Raw genomic sequence first — 25,354 nt, 5'->3', positions numbered from 1 at the left:
TGTTCAGTATACAGGGTCCAAAAATCAGTGTCAGCAGGATTATTGTGATCGGCCCGATCAAGGAGGATATCAGGGTGGTTAACCACAGTGACTGGTTTTGTTGCGTCTCCCGTTCTCTTTTTCGCTTTTCCAGTCCTTCTCGCAGTTTAGTCATGGTGTCTCTCACTATTCCGGTGTGGTCTGCATATATACAACATTCTTGTGTCATCTTGTTCCGCAAACTCAGCCCAGCAATCGGTAGGTGTCAGCTTTGCGTGGGCGTCCCCACGGAGGAAACGATGGCCTTGCTGCACACCAGCCCGATGCTCTTCGGAAAATCCCGGTATTTATACATTTGCAGAGGAACAGGTTTTAGCACACGTGGCCAGCGGGTGCCAAAAGTCTGCCTCGATTGCAGTCTATGACACATGCGCCTGCTGGCCAGGCACGCTGCACGAGTCATAGCCATCTTGTCTCTTGGTTCATGGGCTTTATGATGAGGTTGCGGTGCACAGAGATCTTGACCTGTTAAGACCTATGCATTAGTTTTTGATTGAGGTGGTATTCATATTGCCACATCATCTATGATGCTTCAGATGATGATGATCGTACAAATTCAACAGGAGTCCGTCGTGGGCCTGTATCTGTGGAAACACAATCAACCTTGTTCCCAGGTTATTAATGGAAATAAACTTTACCTTTAACTTTGGCTTTAACTAACTTTTACGTATACCCCACACTGTCTTCTCATAGTCACACTATGTTTAACCAAATTATGCTTACTGCTGGTCCGCATCATTTCCCGGACTCTGGGTCCTTATACATTACCATGATTCCTGTGCTTTGACGCGTCCTTTCCGCCTGTAAAAGAGCATGATGCACTACCATTGGTGGGTCTTTGTGATCACTTGTCAATCTAAGATAATTTAGCACAAATAAGGCTTTGGCCAATCGTTCCGCTTGGAGTAAGCCCTGGGTTCCCCTCTTTTTGTTTTGCAGCATGCTCTTTAGGGTTTGGTTGGCCTGTTTGACAATAGCTTGTCCTGTGGGAAGATGTAGAATACCCGTACCATGGTGAATTTTCCACAAATTATAAAATTGAGCAAATTGTGTAGAACCATAGACCAGGCCGTTGTCTGTCTTAATTTCTTTAGGCACACCCAGTACTGCAAACGAAGTGTGAAGATGTCATTCAATATGTAAGGCCTATTCTCTAGTTTGTACCGTGGTCCACATGGCAGCAGGATAGGTATCAATATACACGTGGACTCGAACTCAAGAGTTCTACCAGAAGGGCCCTATTGTTATTAGTGATACCGCAAAGATTTCGTACTCACTGGATGTCTCCCACAAGCTTCTGGGTATCATGTACCATTGAAATTTCTAACATTGCTAGCATCTATGTGCCACCCGAAATACTTCCAAGGTGTTGCCTTTTGTACCTTTTCAGGAGTAATTGTTACTCCACAATGGCTTGAGATGTCCTGCAATTGAGTTAAAATTCTATCCTGTGGCAAGTTCCTTCCTGCTATCAAAATGTAACCAAGGAAACTGCTTTCTTACAGGCTCTAATGCCCAGGCTGCATATACCTGACACATAGTTGGGGGAATTGCACATTCCTTGCGGTAACACGACCCAATGGTATCTCTTATAGGGCTCTGTCTTGTCAATCAATGGTACCGAAAAGGCGAACCATTCGATGTCATCTGGGTGCAAGGGAATGGTGAAAAAACAATCCTTTAGATCTATAATTAACAAATCCCATTATTCTGGAAGCATAACTGGAGATGGCAAACCTGGCTGCAGGGCTCTCATACTGTGCATCATTGCATTCACATTCTGAGATCATGTAACAGTCTCCATTTCCTAGTTTTCTTGGGAATGGTAAATATTGGTATGTTCCATGGACTAGTAGAAGGAACAACATGTGTCGTTCTCAATTGGTCCTTAACTAACTTTTGTATTTTTAGCAGCTTTTCAAAATTTAGCGGCTATTGATCAATCCAAACAGGCTCATCTGTTTTTTAGTTAATTTTCAGGATTGGCTGCCCCTCAGTGACTGCTTCTAAAAAGGATGGGTCACTAACATTGCCTTCATTTAGCTCAATACATCGCGGCTTATGAGGCTAAACAATTCAGTTGGGGTAGTCATGACATATGGACGTGTCGTAACGTTTTCATTGTAGGGGAACACAAATGTAATCGGTAGCTGATTTACTAAGGTGGCTCGTGTGCCCCCTATCCCTGCAATGCCAAAATTTGGATTGACCAATGGCCATGATGGAGGCCAAATATATATCGTGAAATAATTGTAACATCAGCTCCTGTATCGATTGTCGTCAGTTTCTTGACAATAACTCCGTCAGTCCCTTCCGATTGCATTACCTTTTCTGGTTTACCTTTTGATATGTCCATGGCAAGGTATACCTGTGATTCCCCTGTGGAGCCGAATCCACCATCTCCATGTTGTACTTCACCCGGGTTTGGAACACACAACCTGAATGGAACTAATTGTGTTATTCTGGTACCTTTAAGAATAGAAACAGGAGGGATTAAAACATGAATCATAATTTTCACAGCCCCACAAAAATCTGCATCAATAAACTCTGGGACTACCAAAATTCCTTTTAGAGCTGTTGAAGATCACCCTATCACAAATGCACTAAGCCCAAACCCCAATAGTCCCTTTATGTTGAATGTGTACTGCGGTTTCCACGTCCACTCCTGAGCTCCCTGCAGTGGCGGATCTGGTGGTTGTGAGGCTGCCTGAGGGCTGGCAGCCCAAGCTCCTTGTGTTTGTGTTATCGCGCAAGGGGTCTTCGTGCTCGGTGTAAAGTTTTCCCTTCTTCCTGTATTCTTGGTGGTATTGTCATCTTTCTCAGCAGGAGCTGTGCATTTGCTCCTAATGTGTCCACGTTTGCCACAGTTAAAACACTTGACCAAGGGTGTCTTACTGGCCTTGTGCTTCTTTGTAGCTCCTTGTGGAGCTGCATGTTTTCTTTCATGCCTTGTTCATGTCATGGTGGTCGTAGATTGTCCTATGCAGTCTATTAATAAACTGTGTGAAAGGTTCGTTAGGCTCCTGTTTCACCCGAGTAAAAGCATGGCTTTGCATATTGTCTGGTATGGAAAGAAAAGCTTAATATGCCAAGATCTGTGATAGGTGATGAACCTCAGTGATACATTGTAACTGAGCGTTCCCTGATGTGAAGGGTCTAGTGCTCATCAGCATCTGTGTGGTTACTCTCCATAAGGGATCTGTTTGTTGTGGTATTGCTTGTTCCAGATCACAGAGCGTCTCCCACTGCCGGAAAAACACTAACTTCGGAGGGCTCTAAAACTAACCGTGCTATCTGTTTAATATCTTGAGGTATCAGGGTATCAGCAGAAAAAGTGAATTGCAGTATTTGTTGAGCTAACGCAGATTTGATTCTGTACTGACTTACCGCATTCTTTAATTTCTCAATGACATTCCAGTCAAATGCTTCCCATTTTTTCTGCCCATTTAATGCAATAACTGGGAATGCTTGGAGCATAGTCCCTTCTATAATGGCATCTTTTATTACTCCTCTCCAATGTCTCTGTTTCTTGTCCGCAGCGGCTACTGCAAGCGACTCCGCGTCTATCGCGGGCGCAGTTGGTTTCACCGTCTCCGGTTCCGAGAGGCGGGATGGATGAATGGGCGCGGATGGTTCTGCCCGGGGGCCGGCCGCGACAGCGCCAGGCGGCGGCCGCTCCATGGCCGGCTGACACGGGCCGCTGCAAGGCGGCGGAGGAGGGGGGCGGAAAAGAAAGGGAGGAGGAAGCGCCGGAGGGGGTGCAGGTGACGGCTCGGCAGGCATAGGCTCAGGCAAAGATTCAGGAGGCTCAGTTCGCTCTCCCGGCAAGGGCACCTGATTTCCCCAGCGGGGAGGTGTTTCATCCTCTGAAGTTGGATCGGCTGCGAGCGACCGGAGTCGGAACTCGACTGACTGGTCACTTCCGGGCTCCAGTACCTTTCTGTTGGGCTCCGGCCCCGCCCCCTGTGGGTGGGCCGTTCCTTCCCTCTAGGCTCGCCCCGCCTTCTGTTCGGGGGGGTGGTCGGCCGTTTTTTCAAATGGCCGCTACGATTGGCTCTGCGCCCCTCACCTGCACTCCCCCTTCTGTGTCGGTCACTCCCATCGCCTGCCTCCTTCTCGTTCCCCTCCCCTTCTCTTTTGTGTGCGCTTGTTAGTTCTAGTGCTTTGTCTTTGTTCTCGCGGGGGGGCATTCTCGCCCCGCCTTTCCCCTAGGGGCTCGGCGCCATCTTGGGGCGCATAGGGCGGTGGTTTAGCCCGGATATTTTCTGACTGTGATCTCTCCGCGGCGGTCCTAGCTTCCTCGGCTAACCCTCCCCAGAAAGATTTTGCTTGATCTTTTGCCTCCGCGAGCGGACCGGGGCTTGGGGATTTTAGGGACACGCCGCCCTCCCGTGGGTGTTCCAACTCGGCAGAATTGCCGTCACCTGGGGGGCACAGAGTCTGTGTGGCTGCCCCGACTCCCAATTTCGGGGTGACCAGCAGGCAGTCTCTTGCAGCCCTCCAGGTTTCCTGCTCTTGTATGGCTTTTTGTAAAGCCTGTTCAACTTTTCCCCACGCTTTAAGGTTTTTTCCGCTGCCCGAGGACTTCGTCTCCTCGGCTAACACTTTAGTGCACTTATCCCACACCTCAGGGTGGAGTATATCTACCGGCTGATCAATGGCTCCAAACTGCAAAAGCCTCGCAATCGCAAGGATAAAATCTTTGGGCCTACACTCAATCCTCCACTGTTTACACAATTGGGATACGACCTTCACAAGGGCTTCCATCCTCCTTGTTGGTCCTGGTCCGGGAGCGTCCCCCCTCGACCTCTTCCCGTCGAGCTGGTCCAGCAGCCCGTCTGACCGTTCACCCGTCCAGGCGATCTTCCCGGGTTTCGGCACCACTTGTCGCCTGGGGTGCAGGCGTGGCGACCTGGTTCAGGAACGGCGACCCCCGTCCATCAGCTTGCGGACACCAATGTGGTGGACAGCAAATGGCGTTTATTAGTGGTCGACACAGTGTTATATACCTTTGGTTTACGACGCCACTTCCGTCTGCTTACATCGTAAATTAAACACTATTGGTCATTAGGAGAGGGGCTCTAACTTTCCATACAACGCGAGATCTTCCGACCGCCAGGCCCTAATTACCTACACCGGTTCAAATGCAGAGGAAGCAAAGACGGACTGGGGTGAGAAAGGAAGACGGGCAAGAGTCTGAGGTCAGCCGAACCGAGGAGAGATGAGGTGTGAGTAAGAAACAAGGTTGGGTGAAGACAGCAGGTCATTCAGACAGGGTCTTCCCAGCAAAGAGGAACTGCCCAAGGACAAGCAGTCCCAGTCTGATTTTCTTGATTTCTAGCCCTTTCCTGAAGGTCAGACAGCCGAGAGCTCAACAGGCTGCATCTTCTGCAACAAGGTAAGCATCAGCCCCCAGGCTACCGTTTTGCCAAGAGCCCCCCCAGAAACTACACAAGGTCCAGCAGCCTGGAGCCCCGAGCCCGCGGGCCACGCTCGGAGCTGGGCACCCCAGGGGTAGATGGTGGCTGAAGAAACCCTCAGGCGCAGGGAAGGGGAGGGAGTCCATGCTGACCAGCATGCTAGGAGGCAGCAGGCAGTGCTCAACAGCCCACCCCTCGCCTCCTTCTCGGAAAACACCCCACTGGACTCTGCTTAGTCCAACCTGGCCCCGCAGCACTCGACGAAAGGCAGAGCAACAGCAGAGCCGGCCAGGAAGCAGGGGGCTGTGGCTGGTCCCCCCAACCCCTCTATCACTTGCTCTCTCTAGTTTCTACAGGGACATCCATTGCAACAGCAGAAGTGGAGGCGCCTTCACACGAACCACTTCTTTGCTTAGACCTAACAAGTAAAACCACAGGAGATGAGAATTCCTGCAATGGAACGTCTTGCTCAAAGTTACTAACCGTACACCATTTCAATGCAGAGCTGCTCCTCTTTAAGGAGATTGATCATGCATCCCTCACCCCCTCCAGCTGGACCTCCAAGCCACACACACAGAGCACCCAGCTAAGAAAGCAGACAGAAAACAGCAAAGTTTGCAGGAAGTCTGGTATCAAGGAGCCTCCCTCACCTTCAAGTCCAAGATATTTTCTGGCTCTGGTCATCTTGTGTTCAGCACGATCACAATTAAATACATTCAGTATTGGGTTTAGGGTCTTAGGGGGATGTATTGTGGTAGAAGCAAGAGAAAACAATGCGTTTGTTACTGGGTTTTGTTTTAGCTTAGGCATTTACTTACTTGGGGTTTGTCGATAACCCTGAGGATCTTGCAAAGCTAGCACTGATTGCTTTGCTTTTCAGTAAAAACAAAAATGAGGAAGAAGGCCACATACAGCTTTTCTCTCCTTCAGGTATTCCAGAAAGAACTTGCCCTACTACCAGCTCCATCTGGCAAATGACTAAAAACCTCTGTCCCCAGATGATCAGTGATAAGACACTATGCCAGGAAGTGATGTGATGATGCAATTGGTAACAGCTAAGAAGTGCTTCTTCTAGCACTGACTCTTGCTGACCTACGCTGGACCAGATTCAGACAGGACTGCTAGAGTCAACAGCAGCTGCAAAGTTATAACCGCCTATGTTTCCCAGAGCATATAAAAGCCTGCTGGAAGGATTCACCCTAAAGGACAGGAACCACGCTTGGCAATATTGTCTCTAGCTTGGGTTGTTTCCTTCTGTGCATTGTAGGGAGAGGAGTCTTTATGCACGAGGAACTTGCCTTTCAATCACTTTGACAGAAGACTTGCTCCATAAACAAAGGAAAACATTTCAGTTGAATTGGTGCAGTGTGAACTTTATTTAAAACAGCTGTAATCTAATCTGCATAGTGCTGGGGCAGCATCCAACCTCTGCACTAGCCAGGGAAACTCCAGAACAGCAACATCACTCTGCACGGGGCCAAGCGTTGAGTCAGGGTAGATTAAAGCGTGTCATCTGACCTATGCTGGATCAAGTCCAGGAAACTAGTAACCTGACTTCTTCCTAAACTTCTTCTTAACAGCCTAAGAGTGAGGGGGGATAAAAACAACAACAACAACAACAAAGCACAATTAGAAGATAATTCTGCAAAGCAAGAGTTAAAAAAAAAAATCCATGTAAAGGCATATACTTTGATATCAATTAGCTAGGTTAGTTTGAGACCAGTTGCAGAAATGCATGTGCTGACTAGAGGTTAAGGGCACAACGGCCTTTAACAGTCTTGGAATATTCAAGTGGAAGAATTTGTTTAAAAGCATGGTAATATTACAGGCTTGTAGACCATTACAAAACACTTTTCATAGTTGCTTTGCTGTTTATCTTATCACCTACTCCAGCTTTAATTCCCTCAAATTCAGGATGGAGTTTTATTTACACAGGTGCTGACGTTGTATACCTACTGTAACTAGTACACAGACTTGACAGTATTGAAAGACCATGGTTTTAACACAGGTCACAAAACCAAGGTAACCATTTTATAAACTCAAGGTGTAGCTCTGCTAAAAGCCACTTAAGTAGCATGGGTTCTCTTTCTTCATTTCAACCTGTGAGTAAACCTAAGCCTTGCACTCTTAAGTTTTGGTTTTTTTCGAGGGGAGAAGGAGGAATAAGACCTCTCAAACCCACTAAGGCACATTTTCTAAGAGATGAATTGCACTTGAAGCAAGCTGGAAACCAGAGGTAATAAGGAAAAAAGGTAAGTATACGGTCATGGTCATGCTTCCTCCACAAGTTTGGAACACCAGCAGTAGGGGGAATGCTGGAGAATGAAGACCGTGCAAGATAGCTACATGCCCCTTCGGTCTTGTCACTAGGGTTTGAGGTGGATGCTTAAGATGATCAGAGCTCAGAATTGCTCTTTAAGCCAAGCAACTAATTTTAAAAGAAGTCAGGGGTATCTGTTGTCCGCACAGCAAACTGGGACTTCAGCTGTCAACGCAGTTTGCAAGCTGCACTATTCAGAGGGTGTGAATTCAAAACCTGGAAATACTAGAAGCAGGAAAGCAGTGTTCCTAGTCTCCTCAAATTTACTCTACCATGACATCATCATTTTGTAGAACATACTTGTTGTGGCACTGCCCTGCCCGCCTTACATTTGGTTTACTTGTTTGGGGTTTTTAAGCAGATCCCACGTGCATTAAAAAAAAAAAAAAAGAAAAAATTATTTTTGGAAGACAGTATTTTACAGTACATATGAAAATACTCTGGAAAAACATACAACTTCATTTACAAAAACACCAAGTTATAAAGAAATTACAATAAAGAGATAGCACAACATTTCTTTCATAGGATCAGAATTTCTCCCCACCCCTCAAAAAACCCTCCTGCACTTAACTGGGTAAGCAGTGTTACCGGTTTACAGAACTGGAACTTCAGACTACTACAAGTTGTCATGTAACCACGCAGAACAGCTTTCAGGGATTATCTGAAAACACTCTCTGCATGCCAATTCCTTTCAAGACTCTACCTTGCAGGTGGGTAGCAGTGTCACAACAGCCTTGGCTATTGCAATGTTTAAGTACATCTTCAGCTGTGTGTTCTGAGTTTAGCTTTCCTACCCAGCGACAACAAAAAAGCCCTCAAGTCTCATGCTGGAGCAGTCTCAAGACAAAAATCAGATACAACGGCATGGGACACGTCTATCATCTCCATACCTTGGTAGCATCCTCTGCTGCATTGTCTTCAATACTTCAATTATTTATGGGCCTCCACGGGAGGCAATACTTGTGTAGCACGTGGCCGTGTTAGGCAGGGGACAGCTGCTAGCTGAGGAAGCTGAGCCCCATTGTGATAGCTGCACAGGAGTGTATGTGCCAAACGGGAAAATAGCTTACGAGGAGAACAATAGATGCACATGCACTAGGAAAGCACAAATGAATACAAGCACGTTCATACACACTTGAAACCACAACGTGGTTGCAGTAACTACTTAACCTGTTGACATACATTCTGAATCCAAGTCACAGGGCAGCTTGGTTTTTGTGGCCTTTTCCAAAGCTGTTTCAGCTAGTGACGGTCAAGACTTTTGAAAAGACTAATAGGGATAACTCTGACAAGAATGTATTTGGGAAATGAAGACTGAAAAAAGTTAAGCTAAAAAGCATATTTTTGTTTACATCAATAAACGTGTAGAGTATTGATGTGAGGTAGTCTAGGCACTAGAAGAGTCCATTCAGCTTTTCAGTTAGCTACTGAGTAAAACCCCTTCCCAATTACATTGTCTGTAGATCTGCTGCTGACATCTTCTGGATTGCCACCGCCGTTGAATGCTGAATCCTGGCCAGTTAACTAGAAGAACAGAACACACAGACTCAAAATAATTGCTATACTGAAGTTACCTTCATATTTGAGTACAGCTTCCAGTCAACACATTAAACATATTAGCAGCCATTCTTAAAACAACATTTAGACAACACTACCCTTACCACACAGGAATCTCAAGCCTCGCAAGAAGTCGTACTACCCAAACCTTGAAATCTGTACCTGAAGTATTCATTAGTAGGTAACAGTTCTGCAAGCTGATTCTTTACAAGTGTCAAAATTGAGTTTTTTCTAGTTGTTCTGTGCCTCAAATCAGAGGTCAAGCCACACAAACAGCTGTTTAAGGCGAGTTATGTAGAGCAGGAAAACAAATCAAGCATTAATCAAAAGCTTCCACAAAAACAAGATTTAACAAGCAACTCCACACGCTCATTTCAGCAGTGGACAACCTGTTGAGTAGGCTGCTGACTTCTAAAGCAGCAAAACTATCAAGAGGCATTCAAAAATCATCTGCCAGAACAAGATTAGCTCATACGTCTACATTTATAAGATTCATATCCTCTTCCTTTTGAGATTTGGGGTTTTTTTCTGAATTAAAAACTGCTTCCAGTTCATTGAGCAATCGGTCAGTGCAGTAATATACAAGTACAGTAGTATTTAGAGAGCCTGCCACCAGACCAAAACCAGTCACTAGTGCCAGATCTTGGGGAAAAAAAATTGTTTAATAGCTATACAGTACGTTCAAGACAATTTCTCACACCTACATCCTAGTAAAACTAGCATTATGCTTAAATTTAGACTCTTGAATCCACTGGGGATGCATATATGCATTTCTGCTCAGTTATGTCATTCATTGTACATCAAGAATTAATTCTACTTCAAACCCTCCCTGGCCTAGCCCCCCTTCCTTACCTTTTCTCCGTCTGCTAGTGTTTTGGGCCGTTCTTCTGATGGAGGTGAATGAGGTCCCTCAGTGGTCAGTGAATAAGGTCGTTTAGGTGCAGTGTTCTTAGGATCTGTAATTTGAGTCCCACTTAATTCATGCTGTCCTTGGACAAAACGTGCTCCTGGTTGAGAAACTGTGTTACGTCCTGGAATGGTGCCACCAACTGGAGGTCCCAATGTTCTCATTGCAACTGTAGCCTCCGCTTCTGTAAGAGACACCGCGCTTCTAGAGTTCAGCCATGAAATTAAAGACTGCATTCCACCCACTACGTCAATACATACTTGAATCAGTAACAGGAATGGAGAGTCCCTTAGAGACTGATGGCACAGCTACACGAGGTAGCTTCTCTCTCTTGTTAGCACCGTTAGGTTTCTGGTACACAGCATTTCTGTAAGAGTCAGATGCTAGAGTTATAAAATGCTCGTTTGTAAAATACTATACATTTCCTTTCCAGAAAGCCCATGCAAGACACATGTCTGTCTTCTTAGCTCATTGTCACAGCTCTACCAAACAACAGGCCATCTAGCACGAGATCTTCATTTTGCTGAACTTCAGACCGCAAATTTAAACTTCAGCGTTTTCTTTAGTCAGTCTCTATGTACTTGTACTGTCTTCCAGCTTAGTATGTCCAGCACTCTGTACTGCTTTTCATGAATGTATCTGCTCTACCCATACAGGCATCCCATTTTATTTTATTTTTAATGCTACTCCTACAGTACCAAACGGTCTGAACACAGCAGGCATTACACATTTGGTACTCTTGGGCTATTACTCTCAAGATTACATATTCCTCCTGGGCTGAAGTAGCTCATGAACAAGCAGACCTCCCAGGAAGTGACACCCACTTTTACTGCCCGAGTTCTCATACTGCTGCACCAAGGCAGCAGCAGCTCTAGTGTTGCTGTGATCAAGATCAGCACTTCAGTAGAACATCATACTGCTTGGCATTAACCAGACTTTTTGTTAGAAAGAACAAAATTACCTACATAGAAAACACTCCGGCTTCAACTTACACACTAACCCAAGGGGATCTACATTCAAGACCAAATAATTCCTCCGGTATCCACTTCTCCTTTCCTCCTACATGTCTTCATGGATATTAAATTCATTTTTTCAAGGATTTCTTTAACCTGCCTCTCCCCATGTGCCCAAAGGAGATGACAGCTTTGTTCCTGAAGCCATTAGAGCCCTCCACATGCTTATGAACAACACAGATTCAAACAAGAAATCCTAGACCTCATTCACATCGCGAGTCAGTTAAAAAGCAGCTTCTTCACAGCTTTAAGGTTACGGTGCTAACCTTTCTCTCTCGGCTGTAGAGGTGTCCACTTTAGAAATCTTATGTAACAAAGAGGAATTATCTGGTGTTCTGGAGCCCGTGTCTCTGGAACTGTCCAAACAGCTTCCATCTGAAGAAGTCCTTTTGCGCTGAAGCCCACCAGCATTTTGACTAGTACCTGGCATGCTTTGCTGAAACAACACCATCAAAATAATGAAGTCTTCAAGTAATTATTAAAGCAAAAAAAAAAATATTGCCAGAAGAGCCCGATTTTTATTATACCTTCTTTCTTTTCTGTAAGGTTTCTGCAGGCAAAAAATGGTGGAGGTGCTTTCTCTTCACGTGAGCTGCCTCGATCTTCATACCTTCCTTTAGCACATTGAGGTAGTTAGCCTGGCTGTAAACTAACAGGAAATGTAGTGTTGTAGCTTAGTGGGAATGTTTGCATTGGGTATTTGTCAAAGTTACACATGGTTTCGTTAGAAACAGCAAGCCTTGAAGTCTGCCCAGCCCAAACAAAGAACAAGAAGTTGTCTCAAGATGAAAGTGACCCCAGATGCCCATTTCACATCCAGTACAGACCAGACACGTAACAGCTATTTTAAGTTCAAACATGCATTTATGTGCTCAGTTACAGCTGTGGTTTGCTAGTCATGCAGCTCACCTCTGAGCTGATTTTAACCTGAAGGAGATCATACTCCTTAACCCTTAGTTGTCTGGTTGAAGATAGATCTAGATGACTTTCTGAATCAACCCAATTGTGCTCAGCTGATGAGAGAACAGACACCTTACTCAAGATTCAGACTAATTTTTTTTATTTGATATTTACAGTGGCGATTGTGCGGTTTTTTCCTAACAGTTCTGTAACATCATACAACTTTTCAGTAATTTAGGTGTTAAAACTCTACCTGTCCAAGACAGACGGGATTTGAAGGACATCTGACTTATCAGAACCACTACAATTTAAACCAGTTCTTCTTACGTGCCAGCAAGCAACCTTTCATGCAACTAAAAAACGCTATACTAGCACAGCAGTTTTTACAGAATTAAGGCACATTTAGAGAAGTTTAACAAGCCTGTCGTGAGCATAGCTGGAAAGTCAGCTTACTAGCATACAGAGTGGGAATCAAAGGAAGGACATGCAACCAAAACAAAAAGGCTTACAACAAGTCTTTCTGCAGGAGATCTAGAAGTGAAATAAAAGCACAAATGTGAACATTCACACCAGCAGGAACAGTTGCTTCAGAGTAAATCCAATAATGTTGTTATGGAAAAGTGAGATAAAGTTCATTTAACAAAAGCCTTCCAAACTGTGAGCCTTATACTCTTGAGCCCATCAACTTTGCCCTCTCAAAATATTCTCTCAAAGTCAAGGCACATGATAAAAGCTTTCTTGCACGTAACTACTGGTCACTCCCACATTTGCCAAAGGATATCACACCTCTCAAGAAATACCTTTTCTGGTCAATCTCTCTGCGTTCAAACCCTGTATCTGAAACATACGATAGGCTGTGCTTCACTAAACTGAGAGCACACAGCTATGCTAATCAAGTCTGTGCACAGAAATACAGGATTCAACATTAGTTCTAGCCTCTCAGCAGTACACAAACCTTGTTGACATGATTTACATTTGCCACAACATTCAAACACAGTGCCACTGGATGTCACGTACAAGACAAGCATCAGTTCGGGTAACAGTGCAAGTCCGAGGAAGTCACCCCACCTGGCCTGAAACTCAGACAAGCGTTTTGATGCCTTTTTTCTGTGCTTTTCTCATATCCCAAAGCATGAGCTAAAAAGAAGGTCCGCTTTTACTGCATTTACTCATGTTGTCTGAGCAACACAACACACAGCTCACGCTGGTACCATGGAGAAATGTTTGTTTGCACTGATGAAGAGTTTAAAGGAGTCCACTGTTTAGAACTTTTTGTCCAAACGCACCTGTCACTTCAGAAGAGTAACCCGATTTCCTTAGTTTGGCATTATGATAGCAAGGCATGAGCCTCACAGCACACGTGCGCTTCTGAAAGGCACAAGAGCAGTCAGCTTGGGAAGAAGTAAACAGACTGTGGAAAAGACCTATACTTTCAGACGACTGCTCACCCCCAAACCCCTTTATTCTAGCATTATCTAACAACGCTTGCGATATTACTTTATTTCTGCATCTATCAAAAGGAATAAAGTAAGATGAACATGGAGCTTGACGTGCAAGACTGCATGTCGTTACGATGTGACCACTCACTGCCTTTCAAAGTTCTGGGATGGTATCCTACACAAACTGTTATTTTGGAAACAATACTGTCAACAGGCATTCACAACTTAATTTTAGAGCCCAATACAGTTAATTCCCACTTCCAAAGTTCAGCAACTGACAACTGCTTTTGACAAGTGTAGCTACACCCAGTAAAGGGACATCTCTCTCCTGGCTTCACATCTGACTGTCCATTTCAGGAATCGCAGTTCCTTTCTGATCGTTTACTATGATCTGCAGAACTGTTATTTCACATAGGGGATATGGTATATAGGACTGTAGTACACACTTTTGTTTCAAGGTGGACTTACATTGCCAAAGCGTCAAAATAGTATGTTTCTAAGGCTAATCTTCTATGTGTCACGCTCTACAGAAATAGCTAATACCAGAAGGAAGCACAATTCACTTTGCGAAGCAACTTGCACTAGAATAAAAAAATGAAACCCTACGAGACTAGAGCAAAATAGAGGCTTACCTGTATCCTTGAATGACTGTGTAACGCACGTTAAATCAACGTTAACACTTGCTGCATTTTCCACTTTCCTAAACACGATTCCAAGAAACCACATTGACACATATCCACTCCTAAAAAGACAGAGTCACAAATCTATCATTTATGCACAGATGCCAGTTATTTGGGTGCTAGTATCTACTCTCAAGAAGGGCTTAAGCAAAACAGTTTAGTTGTACGCAGCAGCTAAAGATGGGAGTCAGCCCATTCTCAAGTTCTCCAAGAACTCCTCCCTCAAGTTCTCCCTTCTTTAAAAAGATCCTACATGCTCAGAACCTTGCCCGTCAGACCTCGTACCTACAAAACAGTAGGTACGTAACTGAGCATCTCTCACAGGTAAGCTGAGGTGAAGGAATATAAACAAGGTACAATACATCGGCCAAACTCCAGTTCAGAAAAGTAATGGAACTCACTGTTTACAAAGTTCTCGGCTGCCAGGGAAAGACTGTGGCTTTACATGTGCAATAGATATAAATTCATTCCTCTCCAAGTTTCCAACCAGCACACGAATTTTAGATTCCACAAGGCCAATCCTGACAAGAACAAGAGACATTTACTCATTTTTGACTGTATCCAGCACAGTAGTTATACGCTTTCTTATAATACAATGCTAATACAAAAATGCTAACCAGTCAGTAAGTAGTAAGATTCATTCAGCTGAGCAGATACTAGATATTTATATCACACACACTGGAGCTGGAGATGTTTCCAGGCACATTGGAGCTTCAAAGTTTCCAAAGACAGAGGCAGTAAGTAAGTTCAACTTGTACTCTTAACAGGTCAGACACAACACTTCAACATATAACCTATGATGAAAATATCAACAAGAAGCAGATTCCCAGCACCTCTGGCTGCATTTTGAAGTGCAGCAAAACTTCTTTTTTACCCCAAAGATCAAGGAGAACAACCCTTTAGAAAAGGCTCAAGCACAACTCTTCCATTACACCTGAGTAAAGATGCTATTCTTCCTGCAGATTGACCTGTGAAAAGAGTTTACCCTCTTCCAGCCAAACTGAAAAATATAGTTCCTTTACTAAACAAACGATCCAGTCAACACAGTCTCATCAGAGACTTACCCAAGAAATGTATCATGACCACAAAGGCTATTCTTTTAAATGAAGTACTGGCATTTTACCCTTCTACCTGAAACACTGCTACCCTTGAAAGCAGTCAGAACTCTCTACGTTCTTCACAAGTATCGTATGTTGATGAACAACAGAGATGTGCCATCTATTCCCAAATCCATTCAAGAGTTGGTGAACTAAACTTGTTCTTATAGCAAACGGAAGCAAGTTTGTCTTCTGCTTTTCATTTTCCCAGATGCAAAACTAAGCCCCGTTTGCTGCCATTTCTGTCACTGCAAAAACGTCAGCTTTTACTGCAGCCAGGACTTTCCTCATCTTTATTGTGAGATACAATAAGCCTTCTTCACTTAAAACATTTCACATTAAAAACTATTTGGCTCTAAGCCCTCTGCCCATAACTCCTTGTTGTATACCTAACTGCGACTGACATCAAGCTGTAGCTGACACGATTTTTAAGTGAACAAATTAACAAGTTCAGGTAAGAGGTATTACCTACTAGAGCTATCTTTAAACAGGAAATAAGATGTCTTTCAGAGGTAGCGCAAGAATTAAATCATTTGCCTTAAAGCGCAAGCCAAACCCTGAAGTATAACCAAGGTGTCCTCAGAACAGGGGTCTGGTACACACAGCGATTTTCCTTGCTTACTTGAGCAAGGCAGGCAAAGCACTCATTTCTTCAGAATAAGAACACCACACACATTACAGTACCTTAATTCCTCACCGTTTCCCCTTATTTCAAGACTCACAATTAGTCAGCCCATTCACACAGGTTCAACAAGTTATTATTGGCATGTCTCCCTTGAGACAGTGACAAATACCATGTCAGAAGCAGTCATGTTCTCTAACCACAGTTGAAGTGGTTCTCACATTACCTTTCACAAAGTAGATCAGCACTCCTGCAATTTACCTATCCACTACCAAGCATGCTGAGATGATCATTTCCAGCACTAAACACAAGATGCCTGAGCACACTACTAGATTAAAACTTAGTAAACACTATTTATCAGCATTCAGGTACTCTGTGCAGACGGTCAGGTTTCACCCCGATTAAACAGCCTTGTTTCGCTTCACTGGAGAAAAGTAGGCTCTGGAACAGGCGGACTACATAACCAGAGCAACTTAGCATTGAGTGCAATCTAGTCCTAAATTAAATATTACATCCAGTAAAAAAGCTATGAAACCAAGTCTTCTAAGGCTCTACAACAGTTGTCCTCAAAGTGTCGGGGGGGGATGTACCCCAGGGGGTGCACAAGACAATCCACTGGGTCCAGGAAGAAAAGTTTAGAACTTCAGTAATGTGTACGTAACTTGTAAAGAAGTAGATCTAGACCGCAACTATGTGTTCAAAAATTACTATTTTTTTTTTGTTTTGCTCACAGGAGTGCACAAAAGTTTGGAGACCACTGGTCTATAAGTCAGTAAAAGATCAAGCTCTCCGGTGTCCACTACACATCTGATGACATCAAGTAATCCCCATTTACTTCAGTCTCTGCAACAAGGAACATCTTCCTAACTGAAGTAGCCTTGGGTAAGTAGTCTCCTTAGACTCCTGGCATCTGCTTCTCGAGATGACACAGAGCATACGCACACTAACCCTCTTTGCTCCTTCTCATCATGACTTAGGTCTTTAGGTTAACTTCTTAAACAGCAAGATAACTTATGCTAACTTCCCTTCACAAGAAAGCTTTTAGTTTTGCTGAGGAACTGTCTACTTAACTCCGTACTGTATTCCATGCCTAGCTGCACAGTCGAGTACTTTATTTTTGTGAACTGTATTAACCAAATGAAGGGCAACACTGAACTGAGCGTCAATGATGTATTGAACCCACACTCAAAGCAAGACTTACCACTCTAAGTGATGCTCTTTAGTAGAGGCACTAGCGGTCAGCACAATATAATGTCTAGAAGAAAAGAAAAAGTAACATCCTAGCTCAGGACTTGATATTCCTTCAAATGAATCCAAAACTGCCTTAAATGTATAGAAAATGACTTCCAGACAAGACACATTATATCCTGCAGGCAGCACAGTATTAACTGAAGAAAAACTGATTACATCCTTCAGAATTGCGTTCTGCTGCCTTCTGAGTATCAGAGCTGATTTTTTTTTAATAAAAACAGTGTCAGTGGCAAAACACAAACAGTTTTTCTATCTTCCCTATACTTATCCTTACCAAAATTCCTATGACTACCTCCAGCTTCTGAAGAACAAACATATCAATGCCATCTCGTATTTCGACTGCAAGCTAAAACTCACTATGCTAACCAGTACGGCAATCATTTCAAGTTCAGGTAACAGACTTCATACATACTTGTATTTCTGAAAGAAGTCCAGTGGTTCAAAGAGCTTTGACCAGTCTGATTTTCCTTGGAGAATCTCATTCGTAACTGCAAGACCTACAATTAAGGTTGAAAACCTTACTACCATTTTGTTTTTAAGACTAGCAGAGCGTGACAGAAACTTTATAAGAGAGAGGTTTTGAACAGTAATCGACAGATCAAAAAGCAGGAATTCCCTTGACACAATACACGCCTACTACAACAGTTCATTGTAAAACTGGTCCCTTGTTGCCTGCAACAGGTATACTTCCCTGAGAACTCTTCTGCCTAAAAGGGCACAACACCGCACGGAATATAACCAAGTCAGGTAATGTGGTTTCGTATTGCAAGAATTACACCTGTTAAGCAGTTAATAAGCATGGAAAGAGCTTTACCATGTCTGAACTCCTCCACCATTACCGCTCGCGTTGATGTAGATACGTTGTATGTAGAGTTCTGCTGCGGATAGGCTGGGGTGATGATAGGCATTACGTGGTATCGGTCTGATGGGTTCACCTGTGATGTTAAAACAATTGCGCTCGGCACCAGCAGCTTAGCTTAGAAGAAAGTTTAAAGGCTTCCAAATTCCATGTCTACATACCCTAGGGTCCCATACTGGTAAATTAAGACTGCTCTCTTCCTGTTGTTTCAGCAATACAGGTCTTGGCCACTCCCTAAACAAGAAAAGCCAGGAACTGACTGCCCATTTAAAACTCTGCCATGTAATTCAGGGTAGGACTGAACGGTGTTGGTCTAAATCTTATATAAAGAACCAGCTCAGAAAGTGTTACTGCTTTACGCAACTCAAAATAGTCATAAGTAGCTCTTACCATTCTGAAAAAACCAAGAAGAACTTGTTCACCAGAGTAGAAGCCAAAGCGTTTGGGTAGAGTTGACACGTTCTCGCTACTAGCACAGCACAGGAAACCCCACCAAGAAATCCCAGCACGTTGGAGTAAATGCCACGTCCTACAATGCAGACATTGTCGTTAGCCTGTAGTCTTCCCATGCCCAAGTATAGTCCTTCAAATTGACAGCACCACCTTCACAATCTATAGAATACCTAGCACCCTTCGGCCTCCAAGTCAGTTATTTTTGCAGTGCAACGAGGCCAAAACTGTTGGTCCTTACAGCGATGAGAAAAAGAATCGGTACCACACCACTTCCCAAAATACTGCTACTCTGAAATTTGCCTGCACTGCTACAGCTACTGCTTCACTCCAACTTCCCTTAAGAAGAAGGTTCTGCCATTCTTCTAGCACTTGCTCTAGTCACATGCGCAAACGGTATTTTCTTAGTCCTTATCTATCAAGCTTTTATACCTCACTGGGCTTTTTTATCCTTTCTAGTCAGGTTCCTGGTAAGCAATGCAGCACCTTGTCTTGTAGGCACTCCCCTCATCTCCCCACTCTACCCCCATTAAAAAAACCACAGAATCTACCTCACGGACAGTCCTTGAATCTAAACTAAAACACAGGTTTTGAACTAAAACCTGTTATTTAAACAGCTATCCAAAGATGAAGGACTTCTAACGCTATTGTTTTTTCAGCACGAGGTGCCTCTGAAAAGTTTAAAGATCACAAACAATCACATTACTCACGTTTTGCCCACAGTTTAATTGCGCGGAGCGTGAGCCGGAAGTTCTCTTTATTTGGCACTAGGTGCAGTATTTCATCAGTAACTCTGCAGCCTGTAAGAAAAAACAGTTGAAGTACAGCACTTCCTGGTAACAGGTACAAGTCAGTTCTGTGCTATACTGGATCAATAGCTTACAGTTTAGCCTGCAAGTCTATGAAAACAAGTTTGCGTTACTTGCTTTGTATTACCTTAAAAATCAGAGGTTACACATAACCTTACAGACACATAACATAACAAATTAGAGGTTACACATTCAGTAGCACCTCAGGTAACTGGTGCCCTCAACAGCTTTTTCATACTTTAGACTACAGCCAACATTTTTCAATAAGGCCCTTCTACAGGATTCCGAAAGCTAGGTTTCTTTCGACAGCCAGGAACAATTAAACCAGTCAGTGTTAAACAGTGAGCAACTTCGGCTTCAGGTATTTTAAATATCCTTTTTTTTTTTTCAATCAACTACCACACATTCTTCTCTATCAAGTGCTCTACCTATTCATCTGAAGCAGTTTCTGTGGCAAACTGGAACACCACACACACCCCAATCAAAGAAACATGCAACACAGGTCTATCTAAACACACAACTTGAAACAGCTAAATTTAAGCCCGCTCGCCACCTCCTCAGACCTCAAGTATACAGGGGATCAGTTTCTGCACCCTGTACAGAAACTTGGGGTGTGTAACGTGCATTCCATACCAACTTTAGTAACATTTTCTTGTTAAAGATGTGCAAATATGCTTACCATTTAAGCTCCGTATACATCTTATATCCAGGCTTCTGAGACACGAGTTGTCTCTGAGATCAAGATTCTCAGCAACAGTTGGCACAGACAGTCTTGCAAACACGAGATCAATCTTAAGAGGAAAAAAGTGCCAACCGTTAGAATGCCCCGCAGTCTGCAAACAGCACACTGGTGGGGGACAGTTACTCAAGTCTAAAAAGAGTGGTTAACAGTTGTATTTAGAATTATGTGACTATAGATACATCTCCCAAGAGGTTTACTTCCCAGAAGACTCAATGCAATTTCTAGAAGTTCCCAATTTTATTTACAAAGCCTTCACTGCATCACCCCTTTCTTTTTAAGCTAGGGAAAGGAAGAGGGCATTTTAAGTTGGAAAAGATTACTCTAGACTTAGAGTTCCAATTAAAAGGGAACTTAAAATTATTCACAGAATTAAGACTTAAGTTCAGTCACCTCAACTATACTTCAGCAAAGGAGAGAGCATTTCCTTTATGCAGTAAGCCCTTTTGATTCTGAAGTATCTGGATTTTAGTACAGTCTGAGGCAAGAAGATTATCCTGTGAAAGTCTGTACCAGATAAAGGCCACAAAAAGGTCATTGAATAAATCTCTTTGTGATAGTGATACCAAGCAGTAACTCGCTTAGGTACTACAGCAGGCAGGTCTTGATTCATTGCCTAGGATGTATTCAAGATAGCTGGATTCCTGCAACTGACAAACCTAGGCGGGAGTCAAATGAGTACTTTCACTTTCCATTTTCCAGATTGTTTGTCCCACGACCACTTCATTTTGGATTTGCAGCAAAACATTTAGTCTGCTCACATGATTCGTACAGTGAACTACACTGTACACATCCCTCTGTAGATACCTAGCTTGGCAGAGCTAAGAAGACTTAGCAAGGACACCGCCTCTGCTCCCACTCTGCACGATCCTAGGGATAAATGCTATTCAAGCAGGCTACCCTGGTCTACAGCACAGGTCTAGAAAAAGATGTCCCTGATGCTCCCATGCCTGCTAGGCTCCCTAGGGGCTTCTTTTCCTATAAGCTCCCGTTCTACTGCAATGTCTTCTCCTGGGATACGTTGCGGTCCAAAATAGCACAGTCACAGCTCCCTGGAAAAGTTATCCTATTCCAAAGCAAGAAAAAATTTATTCACTTAAAAAAAAATAAACAAATGCTTACCTCAATGCCATCAAACTCAAACTTGACAACTGGTACATACGCATCTTCAACTGCCTGGAAAGGAGAGGATAACTGTGTAAGAAAACATGGTTTGCTACTTTAATGTTTCTCCTGAACTACGATCAAATGCAGAATTTACACTGCTAACTACTCAGTATAAAGACTGAGCTGCTTCCAAACCAAAAGAATTGTTCCTAAGCTGCAAGCAGTACAGCAAGCACTAAGATGGTATAATACTAGCTTTAACAAGTTATTTAGCCAAGAGATTCGGAGGCTGATCACATATTGTAATGAACAAACAGTGCACAATGAGCCATCAGTATCAGAGGTTGTAAGGTACTTAACCTTGGTGGTGAGGAAGAAAAGCAAGAGATTTCTGTAGCTATCTTACTACTGGTTAACATCCAGAGAAATCGAGGAAATTCTGTCCGCATTTGACAGCACGCACTAGCCTCCTGTATTTTTATTTTCTACCATGCCTGAGATGCTGTCAGCTACCTTATGGGACAGTTTTCAATTTTGTAGACCACTCGTCAGAACTGTGCCACAGCCCACTGAGTCTGTCTTCGGTCATCTAAACAAAGGCTCATTAGCTATGCATATGAAGTCTTTCAAAATGTCTGCACAAGGAAGACCAGGCTGAGAGAAACACTTCTCAGGAGTTCGGTTCTATACGCAAGGTACACAACATGTGCACCGGCGGGTCATTTTACAAGGCAGTTTTGTATAGTCACAGCACAGCTCCTATTGACTTTATGCAAAGCTGCCTGTGCGTCTCTTCTACAAAGTCTCAGGCTGAGTAGCCAGAGAAGAACAGGACCAGAGGAGAATGAATTAGAGGTCCTAAAGTACACCCAGAGGAACACCATGGCAAAGGTACTGACAGAAACCTTTCCACATCACATTCAACTTCCTCAGCTCTCAGGCTGCCCCTTCCTCTACCTGCACGCAGTTACCTTCTTGCCAAGCCCCTTGCTACAGCTAAGATGAAAGCAAGGCTCCTAGGGACAACCTTGCTTTTTGATACTATAGCCCACTCATTCCCAAACCATGGGTAGGGGAGAAGTGAACCACAGAGATTCTGATCGGACGTACAGTCATTGGGGAAGGGAACCAAAAGCTTGACTTCCAACACTTTCCTGCTGCGTAGACAGTATTTTACAAGGGACTCAGAAACAAGTCCCTTTTTAATTTTGGTTTGTAAGACAATCACTACCAATAGGAGTCTTTAACAGGAATATTCTTATTGTCGGAGTTGCACAATCTATCAAGGAGAGAGCTTGCTTACTCTCAGCTTTTTTATTTCCTCCTGACGTTGTAGTTTTTCAAAGAACGACTGAAAGAAATCCGATCTTTCTACATGTCTAGGAGCAACACAAGCCACATCTATGTCAGCACCTGCAAAGAGATGCCATTTCTTCTGTTACTCTTGGAAGACACTTTCAAACATTACAACTATGACCAGACAGCAAAAGAGCAAAAGTTTACCTTTAGTGTGTACTCCAAGCCTGTAAGAACCAAACGTAAATATTTTGCCACCAACATTTGCTACTACTGAAGGGGGAAGATTCTGTGGGTAGAAGAGAAAGAGTTTTCTGGAGAACAGAAAGATACACGTTGACCTACATGCAAGTTTAACTAGCATATAAGTTACTTAGAAAGACTACAACAGCCTCCATAAACAATGTCTTCTCCCTCCCATACTGAGCTGTTAGTCTAATAGACTGATACTGTTTTTCTGAAGGGAGTGCTTGCGACTCACAAACAGCAGCAACAAAAAAGGTGAGTAATGTAGCAGTCGCTTCATCAATTTAAACAAATTAAGACCTATTATCAGTCTTCCCTGCAGCAGAGCCGCATACATTAACACCATCTAAGAGCCATTCCAAAGGCAAGTCTAGAGTAGTAATTTCAAACTAGATTGAGTGCTGTAGGCTGTCTGGGGCAAGTTTACTGCCCAGTTACCGTCTATCTCCCCCCACAATGTCTTGTTTCAGCTTTGTTAACCGCTACAAGTCAACTGATCGAGCCACTTCACAAATTTATTCAGTGCCCCAAGGACTTGAAGGTCTTCATCTGAAGTATCTTTTATACATTATTTCAATGGCTCTTACTACAGATCTCCTTGATACTTAAGAAGGAAGTTAAATGTTGAACTTTAGCATAAATCCTAGTAGTATCGCCTTTGGAAGAAACAAAAAGGCTTCAGCTGTTTTGATAAGAACCTATCAAAAAACCTTACCTTGCTCTCACCGAGTTCTGAAATCCATTCTTTGACCAAGTTATTCAGTCTACCAAGAACGACCAGCCTGTAAAGAAAACTCATGTTAAGTTTGCCCTAAAAAAAACCCCAGGACATTAACAAATTTTACAGTCTTGTTATACCTGTGATTCAGTTCTTCCTCCTCTTCAAATACCCCCAATGCTTTCATCGCTTCAAGCAGCTTCTGAGTATGAATGGAATCTATATCCGTAGGAGGAGCCAAGCTAATTGCAGAAGTAATTCCATAGTGCCTCGGAGGCTGGTTCTGCAGCCTAGGAGTACTGGGGGAGAAAATAAAATACCAAAGACCCCACAAAAGAAAAAAACAAAACCCAACAAAACAACAACCACCACCTTACTGCAAAACACCCTTCCACTTACAGGTTTCCAAATCAGCTTCTGCCCTTTTGCCCAGCATTAACATAAATGAGGGAAAAAAGATCCTGCTTATGGTTTTTAGATAACTTGACCTAACTTAGAAGCCACAACTACTTCTTTAAAAAACACTTGTGGATATAAGAAAAGATCCAAGTTGCTACCATCTGAAGACAGCTTATTTGCATTGCGCTAGACAGTTAGAACTGATCGCCAGGAAATGAAAAGGTTTGAAATCCACGAAGGGTGACACTACGTACAGCACAAGTTTTGGACACATTTCAGTTTCACAGCACTTTCGAGTTAAGGTTATTCCCATCAGCTTCCTGATCACATTAAACAAGACAATTTAACACTGGCTTCTTTTAGTTCAATGTATTTGCTGTGCTTCTACTGATTCTGAAAGGACATTATAGTTGATTGCAGAGCAAGGACAAAGTGGTCTGTTAAACAGAGTTGTTGCAGTAAATTCAGCATTACCTTGGTTTTGTCCATGGAAGAGGATGAAGGAAAACATCAACCAATCTGCAGCTAATGTTGCTAGCAGAGCCTTGTGCTCTTAACACAGCGTTCCATTTTTATAGCTCAGATGCTTAGCTCTACATACATCTGGTTTAATCTAAATCCAAGAGATGTACGTCAGCATGCAGAGCAGCACAAGTTAAGCTCTGTTTGTAGAAGGTGCTCAAATCTGCTTTAGCTAGCTCACTGCCCAGTTAGGCTGAGCATTACCAGCTGAAACCAGGAGAGAGAAAGGAGTGGCACAGGAGGTAAGAACTGTACTTAATGGATCAAGGGTCTCTACAGAAACACTAGTAGCAAAAGGGGGACACACATTGAAAAGGTCTACAACTCATCATGCTTGTCAAAGAGTCCATATCCAGACCCTAAGGCTACAGGGATTACTGATGGCATTATTCAAACCGGCTATTTTCCTACTTCACAAATGGACAGCTCCAAATATTAGCTGGGTTAGTCAAGAGACGCTTAGAACTATTGAAGGCATCTGACCCACTTTGGCTAGAATGGGATGAGGCTCAAAGGACAGCCTCAACACTTGATTTTAAAAAGATAGCTTATTACAACTCCTTATTTCTAGTTGTTGCCTTTACTCTGCCACTGAGGGAAGATGGATTTCTCTCTCGCAGAGTAGCTTTGTCCAACTACAGACATAGCTTTTAGTCACCTAGTGGGCTCCCCCACCCCCCTTCTCTATGAGCTCATTTTTCAAACTTTTTTCTAGGCGTTTTCCAAAAAGCTCGAGGGGGTGGGGGGTGGTATTAGGACTGTAGCCCTATTAACTAGTCTCCCCAGTCAGAACGGCTGTTTACTTTCAAGTGTAACTAGGCCCTGACCTAATTTGCCTTGCCTTGTTTATAGGCATTGTCAACTTCCACTTCATAAGTAAAAATACTCCTAATGCGTATTTTCCTCCTTATGATACCATTTTCATAACAAATACAGAAGGAAAGCTCTATGTTTAATTGCTGTG

At 43.3% G+C, this 25,354-nt stretch overlaps 1 protein-coding gene across 1 annotated transcript; it reads right to left on the bottom strand.

The window, feature by feature from the left end:
* Positions 1-4,131: 4,131 nt before the first annotated feature.
* On the bottom strand, positions 4,132-24,379 carry LOC142025832 (poly(A) polymerase gamma-like). The gene is made up of 22 exons (XM_075018511.1): positions 24,343-24,379; positions 23,610-23,841; positions 23,467-23,533; positions 22,713-22,794; positions 22,513-22,622; positions 21,225-21,278; positions 20,043-20,154; positions 19,265-19,354; positions 18,495-18,633; positions 18,266-18,338; positions 18,060-18,180; positions 17,658-17,742; positions 17,196-17,249; positions 14,677-14,796; positions 14,228-14,337; positions 11,784-11,905; positions 11,523-11,692; positions 10,504-10,610; positions 10,189-10,427; positions 9,232-9,303; positions 5,174-5,205; positions 4,132-4,951 (listed from the first exon to the last, which is right to left on the bottom strand). The coding sequence occupies exons 1-22, from the start codon at positions 24,377-24,379 to the stop codon at positions 4,132-4,134; spliced, it is 3,048 nt and encodes a 1,015-aa protein (XP_074874612.1).
* Positions 24,380-25,354: the final 975 nt, after the last annotated feature.

The sequence above is a fragment of the Buteo buteo genome, chromosome 30, assembly GCF_964188355.1.
Source record: "Buteo buteo chromosome 30, bButBut1.hap1.1, whole genome shotgun sequence".
In the NCBI taxonomy this organism is placed as follows: Eukaryota; Metazoa; Chordata; class Aves; order Accipitriformes; family Accipitridae; genus Buteo; species Buteo buteo.
This window is presented reverse-complemented; position numbering and strand designations above follow the sequence as displayed.